The sequence below is a fragment of the Gymnoscopelus braueri genome (genome assembly GCF_963280865.1).
Source record: "Gymnoscopelus braueri genome assembly, chromosome: 7".
NCBI classification, from domain to species: Eukaryota; Metazoa; Chordata; class Actinopteri; order Myctophiformes; family Myctophidae; genus Gymnoscopelus; species Gymnoscopelus braueri.
The window spans coordinates 7,966,461-7,980,605 of NC_137608.1; the positions used below are offsets into that span (position 1 = coordinate 7,966,461).

Consider the following 14,145-nt stretch of genomic DNA (forward strand, 5'->3'; position numbering starts at 1 on the left):
TTTTCAAATGGCCGAAATGTATATAGGGCTGAAGTGGTTAATGTATGTTTTGTAATAATATTTAAAAAAAAGTAACTAGTAACTAAAGTTTTCAAATAATTGTAGTGGAGTAAAAGTGCAATATTTGCCTCTGAGATGTAGTGGAGTAGAAGTAAAAGTACTGAAAATTGGAAATACTCCAGTAAAGTAAAAAATACCTCAAAATTGTACTTAAATACGTAAATGTACTTAGTTACTTTAGACCACTGAGTAGTTCAACTTGAAGTACTTTGTACTATTGAAGCACACGCCTCCTCAAATGACCACTGATAATGATGTAATAAGCACACTGTCTTCATATCACACAAATACCAACAGTTGGACTAAATGTATTTAATTCCTCATGGATTAAAGTTCTCAGTCATGATTAAATTAAAGAGTATTAAACTCAGTCAAACATCATAAAAGCAAAGGCTAAAGCCTTAATCTGGTTGGCTGTATGTAGAACAGCAAGAAATGGGTTTAGAATTATAATACCTATAAAGATTATAATTCTACATATTGTGTTAATTGTTTAGAAAACAACACTAATGTGGAGGACTCCTTTCACGCTGTTTCACAAAACACAGATTTACACTCATTTTCAGTTGTGCGATTAGTTATTTGCTTTAATCCCTGCTATCCTACATTACTGAATGCATGACCAGAGACCACATGCAAGACCTTAACGGACCACCAGTGGTCTGCGGACCACCAGTTGAAAACCCCTTGTTATTAGCACTGGTCTATCTAAATCATATAGATTTGTTTTCAATTTGGTTTGTATTCTGTGCAATATCCGTATTTATATCATTATTCCTTTATTACGTCATTTATTACTGTATTCTTTAAATCATTGTCTTGTTTTCAATTAGTTTTTGGTTGTTGTGCAATAGCCTTATTATCATTTTTTACTTATTAAATGTCTGTTTTTAAGATGAAAACAAAGTCATTTCAGTGTGAGTATATGAACACAGCCGTCGATGGTGGAATTGTCTACAGCCGGCTCTGACCAATTGGTCAGGGCTGGCTCTGTGAGTAATTGCTAGAAAAGAAAAGTAATTCTGTGAGTTTGGGTGTAGCTTTAATCTTCTGTACTCGTTGGCAATCATTCATTAACATTAACAACTTGTTTGTTTTAAAATGTTGTTGGTGACTAAAACCATGAGTATGCATGTAGATACATTCCACTAGGTGGCGACAGACCATGTCCTAAACCTGTCCTAAAACCTTCCTCCTTCCTACCTTCCAGCTTCCTTCTTCAATAACTGTGCTTCACTGTGTTTGCCAGCGGGGGGCTTCAATGTCTGGGGTCTGTCTTGGGGCTTCAATGTCTGGTGTCTTTCTGGGAAAGGGGTTCAATGTCTGGGGTCTGCCTGTCTCCGGGTCCTGGGATGGGGGCTTCAATGTCTGGTGACTGTCTGGGAGGGAGCTTCCTCATCCAATGGGGTTTCTAATGGTGGCACAACATCTGGAGATGTCTGTTAGGAGTGGTTGACATAGACATGAATACGTAGACGCCTCATTGGCCGCTGGGGTTGTAGCTCAACGTCGTCGCCATAGCCGAGTCAGCTTCTTGCCATAACTCCAATGTAAGAGTTGTATGCAAGTACCTGAGACTGAAATGCTTTCTGTTTTATAATCATTATCTAAAAAAAGATATGTTTTAAGATTTTTTAATCTAAACTATTTAACAAAGTATCTATTTTTGAACCTTTTTGGAAAAATCCTGAAAGTGCTTGAAAGATTTTAACACAATTCTTCTCTTCTGGAGGTCTCTGGCACACAACATTTTCAGTTGGGGGTCCACGGCCAAATACATTTCAATTTGGGGGTCGTTGGCACGAAAAAGATTTAAGAACTACTGATTTAGAAGGCATTAGAATCGGCCTTGGGTCTTAAGGGGTTAATTGAATAGACATACTGTGCATGGGGCTTACATGCACTATAGAGCACCGAAGTCCTGACGTCACTCGTTCATCCCCAGGTTTGCGGAAGTAATTTCTCTATGGAGAATAACATTGGGTCATCTTAGAATCGTCTCATATAAGAATTGTGGTCCAAAAATAAACACCGCGTGTCGGCGTTATTGTCAGGGAGGAGGTTCTGTATCGTTTATGATAGTCAGTCACTTATATTTGATACAGTCTGTTTCTGGCGAAAATGTAACTAATTCGGCGGAAGTAACATTAGCGTTTTCTCACCGTCAGTTGATGCTTCATATCCATAAGAGTCAACCCGCCGTGGTCATTTGTTTATTTTTGTAACACAGTTCTTATTTGACGCGATATTAAATACGTCTATGGGATTCAGAACGGGGGTGGAAAACTGCGAACCAGGTAGACAAACAAAGGATGTGTAAATGACGTCAGACTTCGGCGGTCTATAGGAGGCCCAGATAACATGGCAGCCTGTGACGACGCATCTCTCCAATACAATGTACAGCAGTGGTTCTCAAACATTTTCATGTCAAGGACCCCCAAATTGACACTTATTAGCCCGCGGACCCCCCATTTGAAAATATATGCCAGGGAGCCCCATAAGAGAAGATTTTTTTTACAGCTCTAGCAGTGATTCTCAGCCATTTTAATTTCAAGGACCCCCAGTTTGACATGCATTAGGCTACGGACCCCCCATTTAATGGCATTTCTATCTCTGGGACCCCAATTTATATTGTAAAATCAATGTTAATTTAACTCTGAGAGTGTACAAATAGTTCCATTTGTGCACTCTCTGAGTTACAGACCCATAAGGGTCCATTTGGTTCCTAACTATCTATCATTTATCCGGGGACCCCCTGGAACTCCCTCAAGGACCCCTGGGGGTCCCCGGACCCCACTTTGAGAACCATGTACAGCATGCAGCGGCCAACGAGGTATATCTACGTGTGTATATATATCTATTGTGGTTGGCGGTCTTTCACGGTGGTCTCTTGTTTGTCTTTCTGTGTCTTGTCTGTCCGTCCGTGTTGTCAGACATGTCGGAGATGGAGTCCTTCCATTCCTACTCGCCAGCGGAGGGCCGGAGGTCGCGCCAGTCCGACCTCTCCTCTCATTCGTCCAACGAACGCGACGGGCACATCAGGTAGGACCGATGGAGACGACGTATAGGGAGGAGACCGTTTATCAAACGTATTGATTTTATCCAGGGGTCTTCAACGTTTTTCAGGCCAAGGACCCCTTAGCTGAGAGAGATATGAAGCAGGGACCCCCCCACCCTCACCAACTATATATTGTATAAAATTGTGTAGCAGATTAAACACATTTATTTTTCATAGATTTCATAGATGGTTGGATTCATGCTAATGTGTATTTTCAGACAGTTCAACCTTTTAAACTCTCAATAATGACCAATATAAACCCTCAACTTGACCGTTGGCTCTGTTACTTGGTCTGCTCTTTTTCCCTCCACACCAACTCTGCAAAAATAGCAGATCTACAAGCTCTCAACGCCTCGTGCTGGCAGGCGTTTTGAGCTTGTAGATCGGCTATTTTCGGCTAATGTTCCCCTTCACACAAAGATTTTGGCGGAGCCCCTGTAGTAACTCTGAGGACCCCCTAGGGGTCCCGGACCCCCTGTTGAAGACCCCTGATTTAATCGCTTCTGCATTATTTATTCTAATAAAATAATCTTTTTTAGGGGATAATATAAATATATATATATATATATAGAAATTAAAGGTAGGGTAAGTGATATTTTCGAGTCTCCCCATCTCTCCAGCTCTTTAATAAACAGAAAATACATTTTCCGGTAGGTGTCAAAATCTCAGCCAATCAGGATAAAGTACCCATTTTAAGCTTCATTTTTATAGTGTTCCAGTTCCAATTTTGCCTGCTCATTTCTTAGTGTCATCACTTCCAATTTCACTTGTTTAATCTATATCCTGATTGAGTTCTCTGTCCTGATTGGATAAAATTAGAAATGAAACTGAAACTGAAACGAAAATGCATTTTCTGTTTTATAAAGAGCTGGAGAGACAAGGAGACTCCTTTTACTGAACAAACACTCTATAGCAATGAGTACTATCAGAATATAGAGCTATTTAACACTTATTTTAACCAAAGAAAATCCCTTACCCTACCTTTAACTTGGGGTCCTTATGAATGCATCAGTTTTATTGTCACATCACAGGTTTACCAGTGTAAAGTAGTGGGTGGGAATTTGTTATTGTGTAGGGCAAGGAGGAAAAAAAGAAATCAATGACATAAGGTAGGTCCACGTAGCAGCAGGTATGTACATGAGGTTAGACATAAGTTAGGTCCACATAGCAGCAGGTATGTACAGTATGAGGTTAGACATACTGCAAGGTGCAAAAGGTAGCAGCACAACGGCAGGTCCACATAAGAAGGTATAGACGCTGAGCTGCATAAGGCCAGAACTTCACAGGCAACAATCCACATGGTAGATCTTAGGCATGTAACGATTTATCGTAAATCGATTCAAACTGGTGACAATTTTAATCGATTTAATAAAACATTTATTGCGATGCAAACAGCAGAGGGGTGTAAAAAAATATGAAAATACAGGATCTTTATAAGAGAATTGATAAAAACAAAAAGAGTAATTTCTTACTGTATTGATAAGAGAAAACACAGTATTGTAAAAAGAGAAGAAAATACTGGATTTGTGTAAGAAAAAAATAAGGTAATTTGTCTGGAAAATCATTTTGTTATAAAAAAATCGTATCGTGATTGGAATCGTATCCTGAGTTGAGTGAATCGTTACATGCCTAGTAGATCCACAAAGGAACATGAAAATGTTTGAGATCCATTGATTTAACATCAACCAGTTGACAATTCAAGTCAAAGTATGTGTGTGTGTGTGTGTGTGTGTGTGTGTGTGTGTGTGTGTGTGTGTGTGTGTGCGGTGAGTGAGAACATACTGATGTGGGTTCTGTGTATTATTGCACCAGGGAAGACCCTTCCAGAGCAACCAAGATGTCTGCCATGGCCTCACCGTTCAGGGTACCAGAGGACCCCCAGGGGCCAGGGGCCCAGCTGGAGCCAGGAGGCCCCACACACCCAGAGGAGAACCCGGGTACTGTACCCCTCCATCTCTCTCTCTCTCTCCCTGGTCATTATTGAGAAAGAAACCCCCACAGGGTGTAGATCCACTGATGCCAAGTGGATGAGTTTCTATGAAGGGGTTCATTTCTCAACAATGAACTTACCAGGAACACATCTGTTTTCATTTTAAGATTTATTTGGGCTATAAAAAAATAGCAGATATACAAGGCAAGCTCATAGCGCGGCACGGAAAGCTTGTAGATATGCTATTTTTTGGAAAATCGTGAAAAATGTGTGCAAATCTTTGAATATATATACAGTATATGTTTTGAAGCGAACATTTTTAATTCCGATCTGTGCTTCTGGGGGTCCCTGGAACAACATATTTTGAGATGGGGATCCGTGGCCAAATACATATCATTTTTCCTTGACATGGAAAAGTTGGAGCACCACTGATATAGCAACATACTGTTAGGATTTAGAAAACATTTTTAGATATGTATTTGGCCACGGACCCCCATCTCAAAATGTTTTTTTCCAGGGACCCCCAGAAGCAAAGATTTGAGTTACAAATGTTCGCTTTTAAAAATACATATTTATTCAAAGATTTGCACAACTTTTTACGATATCGGTGCCGCTATGAGCTTGTATATGTGCTATTTTTGAATAGCCAAAGAAATCTTAAAATGACACAGATGCTTTCCCGGCTTGAATGGGTGAATATAGAAATGAGGGGACATTAGTGTACTGTATGTGGTTAAGTGTTGACTTGTTGCTCCACAGCAGGTGTCAGAACTACACCCAAGATCCTGCTGAGGCCCAGTCCAGAAGATGAGGAGCTGTATGGGTAATGTCTCCTCTCCTCATTCATCACATCATGTCTGTCTCTCGGAAGGTTTAGTTTTGCATTCTCTCCGCGGCCGAGTTGCTGGCAGTGCAGCTTTACCTGTGTGTGTGGGGGTGTGTGTCTGTCTGTCTGTCTGTCTGTCTGTCTGTCTGTCTGTCTGTCAGCTCAATTCAGCTCAATACATGCAGCAATGCCTACATTTAAGGCCTTCGTATATATGTAGCACACACACACCACACACACACACTAAAATGACCGATCTACAATTTGAGTAAAAATATTTAAAAGTAAACAAATTGGGTAAAAACACTTATAACTTGTTAAAATGAGTAAAAATACTTAAAATCTCTCTCTTTCTTCTGTCGTCGACTTCTCTCCCTCATCCTTCCTTCTCTCCCTCACCCTTTCCGCACTCTTCCATTCCTCTGGTCGATCCCTCCCCCATCTCTTCTCTCTGCCATTATTCCCTCCCTCCCTTTCATCCTGTCTTCTCTCCTCCCTTCTGCTCCTTCCCCCTCCCCCTTCTCCTCCTCCTCCTCCTTCATCCTTGTCCTCCTCCCCTGCAGAGCCAACACCTCCATGGTGAGCTTCCAGAAGGGCGACAGCGTGGGCCTGAGGCTGGCGGGAGGAAATGACGTGGGCATCTTCGTCGCCGGCGTGCAGGATGGCAGTCCCGCCGAGGAGGAGGGCCTACGCACCGGAGACCAGATCATGAAGGTAAAAAGTTTTATTTTTTTTACATAAATGTTTTATGTTAATGTTATATTATCAATAACATCTTAGTGTTTTGCCAGTTATTTGGGGGGGCACTTGCAATATCTTCACGGCACACCAGTGGACCCCAGCCCACGCTGGTCTTAAGCATAAATCTTTAACCACTAGATGTTGGCTTTAATTTTTTATTTGATTTGATTGAATTGAACAAAATAACTTAAACCAAGGATAATCTTCCTTTTTACTGAATTCAGACGCCCTTTTAATAAAGTCATTTGTTTGCTTAATGTTTTACGTAAAGCACATCGAATTGCCTCGCCAAGTTGAAGTGTGCTTCACAAACGTGTGTGTGTGTGTGTGTGTGTGTGTGTGTGTGTGTGTGTGTGTGTGTGTGTGTGTGTGTGTGTGTGTGTGTGTGTGTGTGTGTGTGTGTGTGTGTGTGTGTGTGTGTGTGTGTGTGTGTGTGTGTGTGTGTGTGTGTGTGTGTGTGTGTGTGTGTGTGTGTGTGTGTGTGTGTTCTTCAAGGTGAACAACGTGGACTTCAGAGGCATCGTGAGAGAGGAGGCTGTGCTCTTTCTGCTGGAGATCCCTAAAGGAGAGAGCATCACCATCCTGGCCCAGAGCAAACCCCAAGGTAACACCATGTTCCACATGTTCAAGCCTTGAAGCCTGTGTTTCACTAGGGGTTGGAATCCAGAACCCGAAGGAACCGGATCCAACGTTGAGGAACAGGAATGGAACCGTTTCTGGAACAGGTTTTATCACACTGTCAGAGCTGGTATATGTCTGTTATACAATCACAATATGGTTCTCAAACTGTGTGTGTACAAATGGAACCAAATGGACCTATAATGGTCCATTTGATTCCATTTGTACACTGTAAGGGTCCATTTGGTTCCATTTGTACACTCTCAGGGTTACAGCCTTGTAATGGTCCATTTGGAACCCCAATAGGAATTGTTCAGGAATCGGACAGTTCGGGAACCGGAATCGTTACCACAGGAACCGCCAGAATCGTTTAAATCCTAAAGGATCCCAACCCTGTTTCACACGCCCAAAATATCAAGTTAAAAGTTAAGATCTACAAGCTCACTACGTGACGCATTGTGAGGTTGTTTATTTTCAGTGTGCGTTGTGAGCTTGTTATCAATATATATATATATATATATTTTTTTTAAATAGGCTTCTTTCTTCTTTATTTTTTTTCGTCCCATACAGTTTACAAAGACATACTGACGTCGGGACGGGGCGACTCCTTCTTCATCCGGACCCACTTTGAGTACGAGAAGGAGGGTCCCCAGGGCCTGGGGTTCTGCCGGGGGGACATCTTCAAGGTGGTGGACACCCTGTACGACGGCAAGCTGGGCAACTGGCTGGCCGTCCGCACCGCCAAGAACAAGCAGCTCCAGGAGAAAGGGCTCATCCCAAACAAGAGCAGGTAAAACCTCTTCTTCAACGGTTGGTTGTCAAACTTTTTCATGTCAAGGACCCCCAAATTGATATGTATTTGGCTACGGACCCCCCATATGAAAAGATTTTGTGCCAGGGGCCTCCAGAAGCAAAGATTTGCGTAAAAAATGTTCGCTTAAATTTTTTTTATATATATATATATATATATATATATATATATATATACTGTATATATAAATATAAAAAAATTGCAGATCTACAGTACAAGATTGATTTGAATAGCCAAAGTATAAAATATGGTTAAAGTGGTTAAAATAATTGTGACGCTACATTAACAAATTTAGCTGGGGACCCCCTGGAACCCCCCAAGGATCCCCTGGGGGTCCCCAGACCCCATCTTGAGAACCAATGCTCTTAACTACTTAAAACCCTATACTCGGTGGACCAAAGTTCCTTGAATATGGAAATTTGTATCAATATCTGAATTTGAATGGCGTCTATTAGAGTAATACAGTATAATTTTAGTTTTTAGTTGTGACTTGTGGGTGAAAATCACTCTTCCTTTTTCTTTTTTTTCTTTTTTTCTTGAAGTCAGATGTGTGTCTTGTATGAGTGATGGAAGTAACAACAATAAATCTAACCGACATAAAATAGAGCCGATGAAGTTGCAAATGAATTGATAAAACATGAGTTTATACAACAGCCAAAGTTTTATTTGAACTTGCATACAGTTTCAGCTGCACAATATGTCATCACTGGTGTGATTAATCCACTGAGTTATATAAGCACTTTCTTTATCAGTCTATTTGATGAGAAGTTGTAAACATGACATTTTAGTAGTTTGAAGTGAACTGGCTTGAGAAATTGTTTACAGTATGTGCTTTTATCATGAAATACTGCTTTCATGACTCACCTTATCTCTCTCTCTCTCTCTCTATCTCTATCTCTATCTCTATCTCTCTATCTCTATCTCTCTCTACTCCTCTCTCTCTACTCCTCTCTCTCTCTGTGTGTCTTTGTTTCTGTCCCTCCCTGACTCTGTGTCTCTCTCTCAGGGCTGACCAGTTGGCCAGTGTACAGAACTGTCATAAAGTGGCCCCTGGGGACCGCGCTGACTTCTGGCGCCTGCGTGGCCAACGGGCCGCGAAGAGGAAAGACCCCAGGAAGAACCGCGACGACATGAGCAGCGTCCCCCTGGCCACGCGCTTCCCCGCCTACGAGAGGGTGGTCCTACGAGAGGGTGGGTGTGTCCTACACTGTAAAAAAATATATATCCTCAGTGTCGGTTTAACTCTTGGCTACATTTGTACATGAGTTAAGTTAAATTACCACAGAGGATTTTGCAGTGTAATTGTTTGATGTAATTGTTTGAGCCACAAAGCTATTGCAATGTCTGTCTGTCTGTCTGTCTGTCTGTCTGTGTATTTTACTCCTAATACAAATTTCTTAACCAGAGGATGCTCAAAACACAGCTGAACTCTGCACAGCTCCACGTTGATTCTTTTTCTTCTTAATTTTTATTATTATGTGTAAAAGTGTTAAATCTTAACCCATTATTTTAAGGCAAATAAGAATTGTTTTCTTGTAGGTAATATATTGGTGTGTGTGTGTGTGTGTGTGTGTGTGTGTGTGTGTGTGTGTGTGTGTGTGTGTGTGTGTGTGTGTGTGTGTGTGTGTGTGTGTGTGTGTGTGTGTGTGTGTGTGTGTGTGTGTGTGTGTGTGTGTGTGTGTGTGTGTGTGTGTACACAGCTGGTTTCCGCCGTCCTGTGGTGCTGTTTGGACCCATCGCTGATGCTGCAAATGAGAAGCTGGCCTCAGAGATGCTTGACCAGTTTGTCGTCGCCAGTGAGTCTCTGCCTACGTGTTGTGTGTGTGCGAGTTTGTGTGCATTGTATAGTATGTGTGTTTGTCTGCATGTTAATTGCATATGTATGTGTTACTTCACTGACCTCATACAGTTGCATTGTATCTGGGTCTCTATGTTAGAAACGGAACCTAAAGATGCAGGATCTGAGAAGTCCTCTGGAGTGGTTCGTCTCAACACCATCCGACAGATCATTGAGCAGGTGTGTACTAGAGTGGATACAGAAACAGTCTGTGTGTGTGTGTGCATGCACGCTGGGCCAGACCTAGCCTGTTGACTGTCTAAACGGAAGTACTGGCATTTCTGCATGAAACCTGTGTTGTGATTGGTTGAAAAAGACTGTTTCTGGGGGAAGTACATATGACGGATGTCCCGCCCTTGAGACATTTTCTGCATTAGGTCGTTACCAGGCTTTTCTCCTCTGAGATGAGAAAAGGCTCGGAACGAGGCCTGCGTGCGTGCGTGCGTGTGCGTGTGTGTGTGCGTGTGTGCAAAGTACTGGATAGAGTAGACACTCTAGACTGGATATGAGCACTGCTGAACAATAAATATAAACCATGCAGCAGCAATGCCAGTGGCTTCTCTCTGGGCAGCTACTCTCTGACCCTCTTGGTCAAATCTTTGTCTTCCTGCACCGTTTTGACTAAGTGAGTGGTTCTCAACCTTTTGAACTTGGAGCCCCCCTTATTACATCTGACTCGTGCCGAGACCCCCCACACTTGCGCACACGCACGCACTTGTGTTTTTCAGGCATGTTAACCCCTTAACCCCTATACTCTTATGATGAATCGCAAAAATAGCAGCCTGTCTGCCATTGATTTCTATGGTAAAGACTCGGTGTCTGCCGTTTTTTGATGCGCGATTCAAGCAGACAATAGTTAAACTTTTGGAGAGGAGCGCTGCTCTTCTGATCCTCCTGGCTGTGCCTGACAATACGGTCATTTACGAACGTTTAATTATTACTACAACCATGAGAAGTCCATGTTTACCGTTGTTTCAGCTAAGCTATTTGTGCTAATAACGCAGATGACAGGACGTTGGAGCACAACGTCCTGTTGTTTCCTGATCGTCCTGATCGTTTTGAACAATGCAGGTGTCAATAAATGCTGCGTGTGAGCGCTATGGACATGCTATCCAGAGCTTTCTTAGTGTGCTCCACAGTGCTGTTATGTGTGGGAGTCAAAGGTATATTTCATTTTCAAACATGTTTGGGGTCAATTTAACGTCTTTAAAGGCTTTTGTGAGCACCCCGGACAGTTTTTAAGTTGCTTGATTTGGTATTTAGATATTTGATATAAATTTGATCCGACACGCCCCCTGCCATAAACCCATTGTTTGTAACTTCAAACTCCATTTTAACCATGATACTGTAGATTCATTGAAAACACCCGTCCTTGGTTCTGGTGACTCCTACTGCCCTTAAAATGGAGTTTGAAGTTACAATGGGTTTGTATAGGAAGGGGGCGTGTCTGATGAAATGAATATCAAATATCTAAATACTGAATCAAGCAACATAAGAACTGTCCAGGGTGCTCAAAAAAGGCTGAGTAGACGTTAAAATGACCCCAAACAACTCAATTCATGACTTTGTGCAACATGTTTAAAATGTTGGACTACCTCCAACAGAGGCCCGGACCCCAGGTTGGGAAACACTGCCCTAAAGTTTAAACATGCCCTGCTTCCTCGCTTCCAGGACAAACACGCGCTGCTGGACGTGACGCCCAAAGCGGTGGACACCCTGAACTACACCCAGTGGTACCCCATCGTCATCTTCTTCAACCCGGACAGCAAGCAGGGCGTCAAGGCCATGAGACACAGGGTCATCCCCGGCTCCAACCGCAGCGCGCGCAAACTCTACGACCAGGCCGTCAAGCTGAGGAAGACCTGCGCACACTTATTCACTGGTTGGCATTCATTGTACACACTCACACTCACACACACACACACACACACACACACACACGTGCGCACAAAAGCACCCACTCACATAGAAACGCGTCGTCATCTTGTAGATCGGCTATTTTTGCTATTGTCCCTGAGACCTGATTCTACAAATGCCTTCTAAATCAGTAGTTTGCACACTTTTTAATTTTTTTTCAAAAATGTAAAAGAATTGCAGATGTACAAGCTCGCTTGTATATCTGCTAGGAATGCCAGGGTCATTGTGATAACCATATGTTTTTTTTATTAAATTGTGATTTTAATGATGTGATTGTCCCACTCACATGGATATTTAAAAGCTTGCTGAATGGGTTAGAGAGGCAGCCGGGGGAAACAGAATGGCCCAGGTTAGATTCCCAGCCCCATTTCAAGAGGGTACATGAGCATAAATGAATGAAATCTGTGTATGTTGACAGTTGAGTTCTGTCCCTGTTCACCTACACAGGTGTAGTTGGGGGTTTAAAGATAATACCTGAAACCAGCCAGTAGATGGCAGCAGTGGACCTACAGTAGCTCTTCCAGCAATAGGGTTCCATAAGGACTGTCATTTAGATGGAGGCCACTCTGTATGTTTGATAAGGGCTGGCACATACTGTGTAGGACTTCTCAGACTGCCAGTGCAAAGGAAGACTGCTGTTAGTATCACTAAAGTGAAGATACGTTTAGCTTACACCTTACTGTGTGTATCGTCTCTGTCGGGTGGAAACCATTATTTCCAAAACTGCTACTTTTCAGGATTCAAATACAAAAAGCAGCAAAAGTAGAAGATCTACAAGCTTGTGGATCTGCTACTTTTTATGCTTTTGTGTGACGCTGTAGTATGATCAAGTAGGGCGTTAATTTACGGAAAATAATTACAATATGGAGGTTTCTGCCAGACGGCAACGATATCCTGCTTTGCCAGTGTTTTGTGGCAGTGAGAGGAGGTGAATTATTTGGGTTTGTCGGCACATCTGGAGATGCAGGAGTTCTGAGACGGTAGGGCAGGCCATCAGAAGTTCTGAATGACGTCAGTTTGTAGTTCTATCACCTCCCTTTCTCAGGACTTTGGAAGGTGAATGTATCAGGCTGTATTTCTACAGCTCGACCAGAAGTCCTAGGCCACCGATTACTGATGTTTTGACTGATATTTTGTAAATAAATAAATAAGATAGAAATAAATAGAAAAATAAAGGAAATAAATCAAATTAAGTTTCTATTTGTGAACATTTAACTCGTAAAAAAAATAACTTTTTTCCTCCTGTCTGTCTGTCTCCACTTCCTCCTGTCTCTCTACACTTCCTCCTGTGTGTCTCCACGTCCTCCTGTCTGTCTGTCTCCACTTCCTCCTGTCTGTCTCCACTTCCTCCTGTCTCTCTCCACTTCCTCCTGTCTCTCTCCACTTCCTCCTGTCTGTCTCCACTTCCTCCTTGCAGCCACTATAGAGCTGAACTCATCCAATGACGGTTGGTACGGCAGCGTAAAGGATTCCATCAGAGAGCAGCAGACGCAGGCTGTCTGGGTGTCTGATGGAAAGGTACACACACACACACACACACACACTAGTTTAGTCACCCTGATGAAGGCTGTGTGCCGCAACACGTTGGTGTGCTGTTTTTTTTTGTTCAGGTCAGATTAAAATTTTCAGGCCCGTTGAGAACTCTCTCTCACACACACACACACACACACACACACACACACACACACACACACACACACACACACACACACACACACACACACACACACACACACACACACACACACACACACACACACACACACACACACACACACACACACATACACACGTGACCATGATGTCACTGTCAACGTCTATATCTGTGTTCTCCTTCCATCATCATCTCACATCTTATCTCACATCTTACCTCCTGTAACTGTGTGTGTGTGTGTGTGTGTGTGTGTGTGAGGTTTTGTGTGAGAGGTTTTGTGTGAGACGCGTGACTTTGTGTGTGTGTGTGTGTGTATGTTTGTAGTGTACTTGTATTACTGTACTTGTGAGGGCCAAATATCCTTAATTGAGCGTAACGAGGTATAACTCAGGCTTTAGGTTTAGGATTGGAAACCGCTAAAAAAAGGTAAAAATGTCATCAAAAATATTGTGGTCCTAAATAGTTTATGTCCTCATAAGTATAGTAATGCATAAGGGGGCGTGTGTTTTCCTATATCCTGCCAGTGGTGCTCTAGCTTGGCTGTGTTTTTCTTTTCTTTCCTCTTCTCTGTCTTTTCTGTTTTCTCTCTTCTTCTGTTTTTTCTCGTGCTGTCCATCCTTCCTTCCCTTCTATCCTTCCTTCCTTCCCTTCTATCCTTCCTTCCCTTCTATCCTTCCTTCATTCCTTCCTATT

The 14,145-nt window shown here is 42.4% G+C and overlaps 1 protein-coding gene across 1 annotated transcript in view; it reads left to right on the forward strand.

Moving 5' to 3' along the window:
• LOC308088847 (tight junction protein 2-like) overlaps nt 1-14,145 on the forward strand; it is a 70,776-nt gene that overhangs the window by 47,709 nt on the left and 8,922 nt on the right. Inside the window, exons 9-19 of the mRNA XM_080433434.1 lie at nt 2,994-3,102; nt 4,931-5,055; nt 5,811-5,871; nt 6,438-6,588; nt 7,111-7,219; nt 7,804-8,023; nt 9,051-9,235; nt 9,745-9,840; nt 9,982-10,061; nt 11,553-11,763; nt 13,216-13,316. Coding sequence (XP_080289560.1) covers nt 2,994-3,102; nt 4,931-5,055; nt 5,811-5,871; nt 6,438-6,588; nt 7,111-7,219; nt 7,804-8,023; nt 9,051-9,235; nt 9,745-9,840; nt 9,982-10,061; nt 11,553-11,763; nt 13,216-13,316 — 1,448 coding nt within the window. The remainder of the gene's footprint in view (nt 1-2,993; nt 3,103-4,930; nt 5,056-5,810; nt 5,872-6,437; nt 6,589-7,110; nt 7,220-7,803; nt 8,024-9,050; nt 9,236-9,744; nt 9,841-9,981; nt 10,062-11,552; nt 11,764-13,215; nt 13,317-14,145) is intronic.